The 12,573-nt window shown below is 33.8% G+C and overlaps 1 protein-coding gene across 1 annotated transcript; it reads right to left on the bottom strand.

The window, feature by feature from the left end:
* Window positions 1–4,722: 4,722 nt before the first annotated feature.
* LOC147404440 (perakine reductase-like) lies at window positions 4,723–10,317 on the bottom strand. The gene is made up of 7 exons (XM_086440379.1): window positions 10,160–10,317; window positions 9,913–10,083; window positions 6,693–6,896; window positions 6,451–6,623; window positions 6,182–6,278; window positions 5,255–5,408; window positions 4,723–5,062 (listed from the first exon to the last, which is right to left on the bottom strand). Exons 1-7 carry the CDS (start codon window positions 10,217–10,219, stop codon window positions 4,872–4,874), a joined length of 1,050 nt encoding a protein of 349 aa, XP_086296505.1. The 5' UTR covers window positions 10,220–10,317; the 3' UTR covers window positions 4,723–4,871.
* Between the last annotated feature and the right edge of the window lie 2,256 nt (window positions 10,318–12,573).

Below are 12,573 nucleotides of genomic sequence, written 5' to 3'. Positions count from 1 at the left end.
TATTATTCTAACAAAAAGTCACTATTTTAGCCTGGTCCAACCCGATAATCGAGGATTTTGCAACTTTTATATTTAGACTCACATTTGAGCGTGCTTACAGGTTAAAGTATATTTTTCGATCATTTTGAATCCAATGGTGAGGTTAGATTCCATTAAAAATGACCAAAAACATCCTAAAGTTTTACCCCTAAGTCTCACTTTTAAGATTTTCTTAAAATTCCAATATTTATTTTTCCTCGAGATACGAATTGAAAATTCGGTGTTTTACACATCAGATGTGACAAATCAATCACAATCGTTGGATGCTTTCAAATCTTGAAAATTTTAAGGCTCCCCAGTTCTTCGTGATGATACAAAGTGCAAAGTGCGCCCTAAGCACCTAATTGCCCTTTCACATGATGCGTATGCGGGGAGCATCACCACTGTAAACACCCCAATTTGAACGGCACCTCACTCGAAATGACCCAAAATTTTAACTTTTCCAATAAAATCCACCAACGGGGCCTAAAAAGCCCAAATTGCAAAAACTCAACATTTTAATCGAATCAAAGGATCCTCAGATCCCTAAAGGTCTCATGGACCCACAATGAGGTTTTGCATGCTCTTATCTTCTCCATCTCTCACCACTCTATTTTCAAATTCGAAATCACCTTAAACCCGCTTAAGCCCACTAACCCTTAATTCTCTAAAAAAACCATTTTCCACTTCACACTAAAACGAACCCAACCCTAGCCAAGGCTCTAACCTAGCCAAACCCTAATCCCATGCAACCCAAACCCTAAAACCTAAACGCCCATCAATACAAAAGCCCAACACCCTAAAACCCAAACCTAAAATCCATATTTCTTATCCATATTCACATTCTTAAATTACAACCAATCAAGGTCCATGCAACCATTAATCATCAAGGGGGACACTTGTCCTCACCATAACCCATCTCTCAAAAATCATTATACCTAACCTCATCATCACCCACCACCTATACTACTATCCACACTCCATGTCAAAAACCTAACCCCATCACATTCTCCTCAAAACACTTCATACACCACCATCCCCTCAACTCACACCCCTTCTCTTTAATCAAGTAACCTAACCAACACACCCACACTCTTGGGACACTTGTAAAATCCTCCTAAAATTTAGCCACCTAACCCCTTACAGACCCACACTTGAGACACTTGTAAAATCATTCACCCTCCTAAAATCTAACCACCTAACCTCTTATACAACCTATTCTTTTAACCAAATAGCACACCCCTTCACCCCACAAAACACTCAATTCAAATGGGTTGATAGATCCAACTCATTTAGATCAAAAGCTACCCATTTACCTCCCCTTCCACAAATACTCTCCTCTCAATCCTAAATTTCACACACTTTGCACTCAAACCTCATGTCATTTCCCACATTTCTACCTTTTCACCCCATCTTACCCTTAAAAGTAACCCTCAAACACCTATAAATATCCTCCTCATCTTTCAAAATAAAGACATCCCATGATGCCTCAAGAAAAAAACTAAAAAATTTATTCAACTCTCAACTCAAGTCTTCTACCTTCTTATTACTTCATCTACTCTAAAATATCTACTCCCATAATTCTATAAAAGATCTAAGAAGAAGAATGAAAGTTCAAAACTCAAGGTGGGTCTAGAATAGGGTTTCAATTTACTTAAAATTTTCATTTGTCTTTTCTTCATTTCCCTCTTCCATCTCTCCATCCCTAACTTCTTTAATTTCATTTTTAGAAATCCTCTAAGATGTAATGCCAACCCTCTGCTATCTCCGGTAGATCGGACTTTGGTTGAATAAAAGTATAGGTGTTGAAATCCCTTTTCAAGACAAAATTTTTCTATCTTTAATCCCCATCCACAATTTGCACACACCACCAAAAAATCGTTTCAAGACTATCAATAATGGGCCCACAATCACAAAACCCATACTTTTTCAAAATCGTGTGAGTTTAATGCAAAACATGGCAGGGTCTCTTATTTCAAAACATGGTGAGATTAAACCTTTTACACAAAAATCCCCAAATTTCTAACTATAGAAAAACCAATAACAAAACCACAAAAATAGTAATTTATTTTTAAAACTTCCAGCAAGAAGGGACCCCACACCCTTCACAAAATAACTGAAGACCAACGTCAACAAACCCTCTGCCATGTCCATCCCATGCAAACGAAGTGTTCTTTTATGATATGGCAAGTACGTGGATGGGAGAATTAGTTTTCGCCCGGTTCTATCCATGATATATGTCATGGAGCTTGAGTAGATGGATATGCTGGTAAAACCATTTGAGAAGGGTTCTGTAGTTAGATAACAGGTTGATTGTGACTTGAAACAAAGTGCGCATTAACTTCACCTTCTTCTTAATTGGAACTAGAGTTTGTCGGTTCCTAATAGTTATCCTCTTTGGGGTTAAGCAGGTAAGAGAAGAAAGGCCTATGTTACTTGATTCGTGGGTCGCTTGGTTCGAATTTTGTGTTTGTGGTTCACTACTCGAGAATGAACCTGGTTCGTAGGGGTAGACAGAGGTGATTTCATTTGGAGGTTGAAGTGACAATTAGGGTGAAAAAGAGACTGAAGATGATGATATTTAGCTATTTTTCATCAATCTATTAATAAAGATCAAAGTCAAAGGGACATGTTGTCAGTTTAAAATTTTAGGGGGATGTCTCAAACATTATCAACATGTGGAGAGGGGCATGTAAAAAGAATAAGAAAAAGCAGTTCGTTGAGTTCGCTACATGTCACAAACTGCGAGCAATACCGCGAGTTGGTTCGGTTTGAACCGGCTCGGTGATGGTATTTAGAAATCATCGGTTTTGATTTCTATTGGTCTCAATGTGTTGGTTCTCGTTTAACTCGTAAGTGAATCAGACTCATTAAATTTAATTGGTTTTGGTATCTAATCTGTTCCAATAAAAAGAGATTCAAAATCAGGATTGGTTTGATTCCATCTAAATAGGCATCCATTGACACCCATGTAGATCAAAAAATTTCATGCAAGTCAATTACCCAATTAATCAAGAAAAACCTCTTTTTCTATATGATTTTTATATTAATTATTAGTAATATTTTTAGTGATGATTTCCGAATTCTTGTCAGTATTAGAATCCCAATTGTGTATGAAATGTGATCATTCTGAGAAGGACATTTCTAACCTCAACCCACGATTGAGATTCTCCATCAACATGACAGTTAGGATCAGAGGAAAAATACCAATTTCCTAAAGATCAGATTCGACCTTCTAGGGATTAATACAGTTTTTCCTAGGAATACATTTTTCTTGGGGAGTCCGTAACTCCCTAGCATCCCAACGGACATGTTGATGGAGGGGTTGAAGTTAGCATTGTCCTTCTGATAACCATAAGAACGATGCTAAGTTCGGATGCCATGGCTCTTCCACGATGTTTTCCAATTTGAAGTTGCTATACTCTTTTCCACTTCAAATCTGATCTTCAGTTTCAGAATTAGTTTAGCATTGTGAACAAACTGTATCTGATTTGACTTGAATCTTCAAATAATACGTGTCATCCAACAATTGATCAGAAAATTACTTCTCACTAAGTCAATAGGTCGGCTCTGATATGATTCCTAAGATACTTAGAATCAAAATCATTATATTTTCAATTCCGATTTTGATTCTAAAAGAAATAGAACTAGAGCCCGCCAAAAACATAAGTACCCATCAACTCCAATCCTCAAGAGTAGAGTGAGAAAAAAATATTTCAAATTATTCTAAAATCTTTTTCCTTCAAAAAGTCGGTAAATTATCTATAAAATTATCAATTTAATTATAATTTGTTCTACAAAAGGTATAAGTTGATTTTTTTCTAAAGTTAAAATTTATATGGAAAACTGAAGAGCTTTGCATAATATGTATTAATTTTAAAAGGAAGGGAAACCTTAAATCATTTATAATATAAAAAGTGACAAATAATTGATTTCGAGTACTACAGATACCCATCAGATAGAACATAATGATTCCAGTTCCAATCGGTTCGATTTCATTTTAGACCCAATTCTAATTTTCCAATAAAAAGGAAACCTGAACTGGTGATTTCAGTTTCGAATTTGATTCCATTAAATGGGTACCAATTGACACCCTTAGTCCCTATAATTTTTTTATTTTTTTTATTTTTTATGATTTAGATATATACTTACATGTTTTGATAAGTATTTGAGATATCCTTATATGAAATTGATTATATACCCTTGAGTATAGTCTTTTAGAGAGATTAATAGAACATGCCAAAATACACTTTGATTTTTCTCTTCCAATCCATCATCTTCAACTCTTATAGGTTTTTTTTTTTTTCTCTTTATTTCCAACCTTGAAACCTCTATAAGAAGAAAGGATATTTGGGAAGAAATAATCAATGTTTTTTATTTTTTTTTATGAGATGTTAAAGATGACAGATTTTGGGGATAGAGAGGTCGAAGACAAAGGCATTTAGATAAATTTTGATCTCTCCACTGAGGTCAATGTGTGTGTCATCAATTTAAAAATATAGGATATCTCAAATAAGCATTTGCCCATGTTTGCTCTCTACAATTCATAGTAACAATGATAGATTAATGTTCAAGGAGCTAAATTTAATAGGTATTTAAGTTATAATAGGATTTGAGTTTGATTTTTCATTCTTACGCTTGTGTGTAATCATCCAAAACGTACACACAACATAATCATTCAAAACCAAAAAAAAAGGTACACAATTGTCAACCTAATTATTTTACATTATTACACAACAACAACAACATGATTTATTCATAGAAAACTAAATGATTTTGCACTCCACAAGTGAAGTCAAACAAGTACTAGAATGCACTTATCAGATAATGTTTAATCAAAATTCAATGAGATTTTAAGGTATGTTGCTAGTTTTTACTGGGGTATTTGCAAACTTCCACGAATGTAAATTTATCTTCTCATACATTCGGGGTCCTGCCACTTCATCTATCGGCACAGCTTCAAAAACTTCTTTCAAGTCTTCTTTTGTAAGCTTCACCTTCAGGGAGCCAAGGTTATTGTCTATGTTTTTCATCTTAGTTGTCCCTAGATAAACTCAACACATAAGCAAGAAACAAAAAGAACAATCAGATCCCCACTTTTTTAAATGAAGATATCTACAAATGAACGTTCTCTGTTTATATGAGTTGTAGTATTTGTGATCTTAAACTTAAAAGAAACGGTATGCTATTACATCTTAAAGAAGATGCTAGAGATAAGTTTGTTATAATCACTGACCTGGGATTGGAACGACATCGTCACCTTGATGGAGAAGCCACGAGAGAGCAAGTTGAGGAGGAGTGCAACCATGCTTAGCAGCTAAGTTTGCAATTCGCTCGTACAGTAGTTTGTTCTTCTCTAAATTGTCTCCTGTGAACCTTGGATGTGTAGTCTAATCCAGAGTGAACAAAAATGGATGGTATTCATGTAATATATGTATGGAAGTGTGACATATACTTAATGTTGATTCAAATTATATTAATTAGTATCATACATACATACATACACGCACACATATTATACATAGATATGAGGAATGCTAACATCCAAGGCCTCATGGAGATGTTAGCATTCTCCAACATATTCACTTTCTAATAATACCCCTGGTCATTTTGTCTTTTAGTAAAAAAGACAAGGGTATATTAGTCTTTTATATAATAAATGCTTGTCTTTCAATAAATCTTTGTTCACAAAATAAATACATTGATTGTCAAAGTATTACCTGCAAATAAGGCATTTAAATCCAAAGACTAAAATATCCTTAGCATTTATTATGTAAAAGATCAGCATACCCTTCACTAAAAAACAAAACGAGCAGGATACTATTGGAAAGTGAATGTGGTGGAGAACGGCAACATCCTCATGAGATCGTGGATGTTAGCATCCCATATATATATATAGGTTGGCATTTGAAGTCTCTAAAGATAACCAAATATTTTTTAAATGTATGGGTTAGAAGTTTCGAAATGGGCTGATTTTTTGTGAGGATGATTTCTATGATGAGAAGATCATCCTCACCAAAATCAGGCCATTCCGAAACTTCTAACCCCTATTTTGAAAAATGTTTGGCACAATGTTTGAAAAATATCCATTCTCATGGTTCTCTCTATTTAATGAGAAAAAAAATTACTTAATGAGAACACTTCACCAAATCCAAGTTCATACCAATAAACTATTTTCAGGCAAGCTTTCTGTAACCGCCTTTCCACCAAAAAACCCACGACCAAGAGGACTATATGCCACTATTCCAATACCCAGTTCCCTATATGTCATCAATGAAAATTTGAAAAACTCAGTATTATCAAGTACAACTATATAAATCTCTTTGCCGTCAATGTGTTTAAAGAAGATTTACCACAAACTGATCAACTGCAGTGTGGGTGCCAGGCTAATTACTACTTTAAAGCAAACTAGTATTTGGATTTCGAACTAACCTGCAGAGTGGGACTATCTTTTCTTCAATATCACGAGTCCATAGAGACCATTCCATTTGTAATGCAGTGATAGGATGAACTGCGTGCGCTCTCCTTATTGTTTCAGGACTAGCTTCGGATAATCCAATATACTTTATCTTTCCCTCTTCAATTAACTTCTTAAGCTCCCCCATCTATCTTCCAAAAGTACAAAATTGATCAAATAATCATCCCATAAAGAACAATATCAATGTAGTACTTACAGTGTCCTCTATTGGTACCAATGTGTCCACCCGATGTTGATAATAAAGATCGATGTAGTCTACATCAAGACGCTCAAGGCTACTTTCACAACACATATGAACATATTCAGGTGTCCCACAAACTTTCATGTCAGTCATGTTTGCCACCTTAATACCAAATTTTGTTGCAAGCTCAATTTTGTCTCTAGGCAACTCCTTCAAGGCCTGAAAGGACTTAAGAATTCAAAATCACATATGGAACCTGATAATTCTACAAATTGATGGTATTTACTCTCAATTTATGGTGATTAATTAATGTTAATTTGGTTACTTGAGCCTAATTAGTTAAATTTTTATTTTTGCAGGTGTTGAAAGTTCAAAATAGGAGAAAAATGCTAAATATAGATTTTTGGTGAAGAAAACTTGCAAAAGGATGGGAGAAATTATGGGATAAGTTAAAAGAATAGCTAAACAAGAAAAAAAAGTAAAAGTTTCTTTAAAGAGAAATCCCTACATGTACTCTTACATAAAAGCACCAAAGCCTCTCCTATTTTGTTTCATTCTAAATGATCTCATGTATCTCTTTTAATATCTTTTTATTTCAATTTTCTTCTCTCTATCTTCCACATAACAATTTCTCTCACCTTCCATATCTTTTCATTCTATTTTTTTATATGTTTCTATTTTGTCTATTTTCATATCATTATTTATTTCTCTAAACCTCTCATTTTTTTTCTTTCTTCTTCCTCTCCAATCTCTCCCCATCTCTAATTTTCTTTATAATTTATTTTAGTTTATTTTTTCTATTTTTTTTATTAATAATTTTAATGGATTCGTCTATGCATATTGTAGGCTAAAATCCTAACTAGGGCTTAAGAGTGAAACTCGAAGATTGTAGTTTTATTTTGGTCAACAATAGTGGATTAATTTTCATATTTTTGGATTGATCTGAAGTGAGTTAATTATGTTAGTTTGATTCCATATTTATAAATAATAAAAAAAAATTGAGTTTTTGTTTATAATGATCACATTAAATGATTGAAAAACAATTCTTAATTCATTGTGGATGAATGTTACACTAATTGCTTAAAAAACTCCCATAGTATGTGAATGTCTTACACGTGGCAACTTTAGATTTTTCAAAATAATTTAGCAAATGATTTTTTTAATTTAATTAATTTATCATCCTGTTAGGAAGAATCTTTATTTAAAACTAATTGAAAAAAAAGTTAAATGGAATAAAATTGTGATTTTTTAGTGGATCCTCGATGCCTTAGCACTTTTTAGTTTCTGTTTTAAAATTCGTTTCTTTTTTTATCCATGCGAAATTGTCGAAAAATCATCTCTTTTATAGTTTAGGTCAATCTTCTTTCACCTCACATGTGTTTTTCGTTCACTTTTTACACAATCCCCATCGGTCGCCCTTGAAATCCTGAGATTTTATTACTTTCGCTACAACCCTGCACTAGTGGTATTTAATCTACACTATTTCAGTCGTAGTAGAACCCAACATTCATCTACAAGTTTTTCAAGAGTAAAGATATCATAAGAACGAGTTTCACTAAAATTTAAGTGCTTCTTAAGCACAATTTAGGGGTGTCAATGGGTACCCGATTGCCCAACCTATCAAAACCATATTACTTTGTGTACAATTTTTGGTGTTAGTGTAGAAAATGTTGTAGATGACTTCATAAGATGCTTGGATCAAAATAAACCAGGATGAGGAGCCAAATAAAATTGCCTCCGGACTCCCTAACTTTGAGCATTACTTTGTGATTAGTTATCAGAATTAGTAGTGTAAGATACCACTACAAAGCTAACAGTGAGGTCTATAGAGGTTCATTGGTCCCAAGACACATCTCAAAAAGAGGTCTTTTGGAGCTCAAATTTCAGTTATATGTTGTTTTTTTTTTTTTTTTTTTGCTTAACGTGGGTATCCCCACCCTTCAGGTGAGACTAATCCCACGGTCATACACACCTTCCCCCTCGAAAAGTCCTATATGCAACTGATTGAGTCGAGGGTCAATATCCTAGAGGGTGACCCCAAGGAATTCCTAGCTTCAGGGGGTTTTGAACACTTGACCTACCCTTCCTAAGGAGCTTATCAAGGCTTGGCTTGCCTCTAGGCCAACCCCTTGGGGTTTTTTAGTTATATGTTGAAACTTACTACTTTTCAAAAAAAAATTCTCTATATGTTTAGCCATTGTGGGATTTTGAGTGTCTAGTTCAGCTAGGAGTCTCTTATTTTAGGGTTAACTACATGTCTAGGTAAGTTTCTAGACTTTTCCATTTTTTGAAATTTTATTATTTTTGGGTATATGATTTTAGTAAGGCTTAGAGTTGAATTAATAATCTAAAGCTGTATTTGAGCTCTGAAAATTTAATTGGAATGTGTCTTTGACTTCATAATATCAATTGAATCTCATTTTCAGAAAATTTCTACTATAATTTTCCTAATCGATCCAAGGGTTTATCATAAGGAAGAAAACGATGATCTTCTCCTCCTTTTCTCTAGGCTTTTGCTTAAATAATTAGGTCAAGTTCAGGTACCCTATTATACTTATTTTCAGATAAATATGCAACTCAAATACAAAATAGTGGTCAATTTAAAATGCCCAATGTAGGGACAGTTAGTAACCTAGTAAGGCTCAATAAATCCAGTATTCATGGTGAACTCAACCCCTTAAACAATTGCCAGCCCAAACAACCACAAATAACAAAGCATTGTCTCAAAGAATTGGGGTCAGCTAAAGGAAACCATGTTCCTCAATTACACTCCATCCAAAGCCATGTCTTCTGTTATTGAGAGTGCATCTCGACCAAATTTCTCTAGTTTATTGCCTATTGGAGCAACTCAAACATTTTCCCAATCTCATGTCCATGATCATTAACAACAACAACAAATGTTGAACATGGGTTTCTTTCAATGACAATTTTATTTTCTTCTTTTGGTAAGTAAGTGAGATTGGTGGTCAATAATTAGTAGGTGAAAGCGGGTCATGAACCCATTTTGTAGTATCAATACTAAAAAGCTTTAATCAACTAGGCATCTTCTTTTCATCAGAAATTTATTATATTTTGCAATAATTCAACAACATATGAAAACACACACAACAACAACAACAACAAAAAACATTGAAGATTCATATTTTGCCCAAACTTAAAGAAGACCCATTAAACTAACTAAGCATGTATAATCTAACAAGACTTATATGAGCTTCTTAATGAAGGATTCATTTACCTTCCCAACCAGGATTTCATTAGAGTGGTTGGCTCCATAAAAATCTGAGGTATCAAAAAAGGTGATTCCTCTGTTGAAAGCATGCTTTATTACTGAAACTCCATCTTCATCTGAAAGTGGATCATTGTAATGCCCACTAAGGCCAGCACACCCAAAACCCAATTTGGAAACCTGCTCAACCAAAAATCAGTGATTCTAAAATTTATAATTTATAGATGGGTATGTGAAAAAAGATGAAGATTTGTACCTCTAAGCCTTGATTTCCTAATTTCACTCTTGGAATTTGATAATTTTGATCCCCAGACATGTCTTTCCAACAACAACAACAAAAGAGGAACTCAGTTCGATTTGGTATTTTGATTAAGGATTACAAAGAGAAGTCAACTCAAAAGTGTACAAAAGGATCACTTACGAATGTAATTTATTATTTTGTTGGAACGGTGAGCGCCACATAATGTGCTAATCCAAACAGAGTCCGAGTTTGATGCCCCATGGTTTTCAAACTCCGTTTTGCACTCACCAATTAAACGAGTGAAACAGTTAAAATGACGAGTTAACAGCCTAACGCGAAAGCAGTTGACGTGGCAAATGCAATGAACCATAGATCTTTTTCTTCAAGATACCCAAGAAAAAGATATACGGTTCTGTGCACTTGCCACATCAATTGAGTACAGACCGCGTAACATTTAGTGCGTCATGTTATCATTAGTTTTTTTTTTCTATTTTTTTTTATAGGTCTTGTTAATGGAGTCCAACTTTGAAGCGAGTAGCCCACTTCAAAATGTGAAGAACCCTCCTCGTTACATGATACGTGTCACCCTGAATTGATTTCAAGTCATACATTTCTGCCACATTTGAAATACCTCTTTTTTTTTTTTTTTTTTAAATTCCACGTGTAATCAACTAAGAGGGTTTCATCCAAATTTTGAAGCGGAGTGCATGCTTCAAAGTTTTTTCCTTGTTAATGTTGCTATTCGGGCACGTGCAATAAATACATTTGGAAAATTGAATTTTCAAAAATAAAAATAGAGTTACTATTGCCACACCAACCGTGTGCAAGTGATTTACATAGGAATTGGTGTGGCATTAATAAAAGTTGGTGTGCAATAGCAGCTCTAAAAAAATTGCCCTCAGGTGCTTATGTTGCATTAATTACATAGAAATTGAATTTTATATCAAAAATGCCCTAAAAAGATTATTATTTTTTACCAAAATACCCCCAAATGCTAGGGCAGACAATGGATCGGATCAGGGTTGATTTCGTATCAATCCAATAAGGATCGGATCAGATCAAACCCTTATCAAATCGGGTTTTATCGAAACTCAATATTAAAATCCAATTCTGATCCATTAACAATTGGATTATGTCCGGATCGGATCAATCTGATTTCATATACAAAATCTAAATAAATTTCACACATCTCAATAAATATATAATCTAATTTATATACATTCTAACATATTACCGGATCGGAATATGATTGATCCATACCCAATCCAATAAGATATCAAATCGAAACTTTATCGGATCAAAATCCAAAACTTCGATCTAGACTCAAAGTTATCAAATTGGAATTGATCGGATTTTAGGTCTAATCCAATACATTGACAACCCTACCAAATGCTTATTCCCCAAGTGTAATTAATGTACTTTAATGTATGCCCTAAGGGCACCCACAAGACCCTAATGATTGAAGGCTTATGTTTGGATCATTGGATGACCTATCATCTCGTATTAATATTTTTCATATACATATATATTTGTATTTAAATAATTATTACTATGGAAGGATAAAATCATTTCCCATCTGGATCGTTCATTCGCACCATTAAGACGTATCTTGAGGCAAACATGTAGCATTATTTAAAGATAATTCTATCTTACTAAAGAAGAATCTCAATTTAAAAGGATTCTTTCTTTTTTACGTAATTATTAATTTGGATAAGGGGTAATAGGGTTAATTATAAGTTAACTAAAATTATGATTTTTTTATGGTTTTATTATTTAAAGGCCATTGTAAAATGAGGAGGAGGAAGGGGGAGACCGAGGTGAGAAGGTCTTATAAAAAATTTGAATTTATTGTGAAACAACTCTCTGAGTCTGTGGACGTAGACATGTTTGCCGAACCACGTAAAAAATCCTTATATTCTCTTATTTCTATATTTTTCTATTATTTTATGAATTTAATGATGAAATTGTAATCGAGGTCAATTTATTAGAAAATCGATTTCTATAATTAGCATCGTCCATGAGAATACAAAATAAGAGATACGTCGTACACTTGGTGAATGGTAAAGTCTTGTTGAAAAATGGAAAGTAATTAACTAAATTAAAAAAGAGGAAATTCTTCTCTACCTTCCCTTCAATCCATTACATCATTTTAAAGACTTTTATCTCAGATCTCTCCCAAGAAATATTAACAAACTAACAAAAATTCAAAACTCAAAGGACATCAAAAGATAATAACATATCTTAAACTAACTTGCAAATTTATTGACTCAATCACATCCTACATGCAGGATAATATGTTGGAGGCATAACAATACTCCCCCGCTGCGATCTAACTTCGTCTTCAAGTCACAAAGTCAGGAAATCAACTCACAAATTCTTATAGAACTCCCATCATCTTCTATTGGACAACCCTCCCATTGAATCAGCGA

This window comes from Akebia trifoliata, chromosome 4, assembly GCF_017979445.1.
Source record: "Akebia trifoliata isolate Shusen 1 chromosome 4, ASM1797944v1, whole genome shotgun sequence".
Lineage (NCBI taxonomy): Eukaryota > Viridiplantae > Streptophyta > Magnoliopsida > Ranunculales > Lardizabalaceae > Akebia > Akebia trifoliata.
Note: the sequence above shows the minus strand (reverse complement) of the source record. Positions and strands in the feature narration are given on the sequence as shown.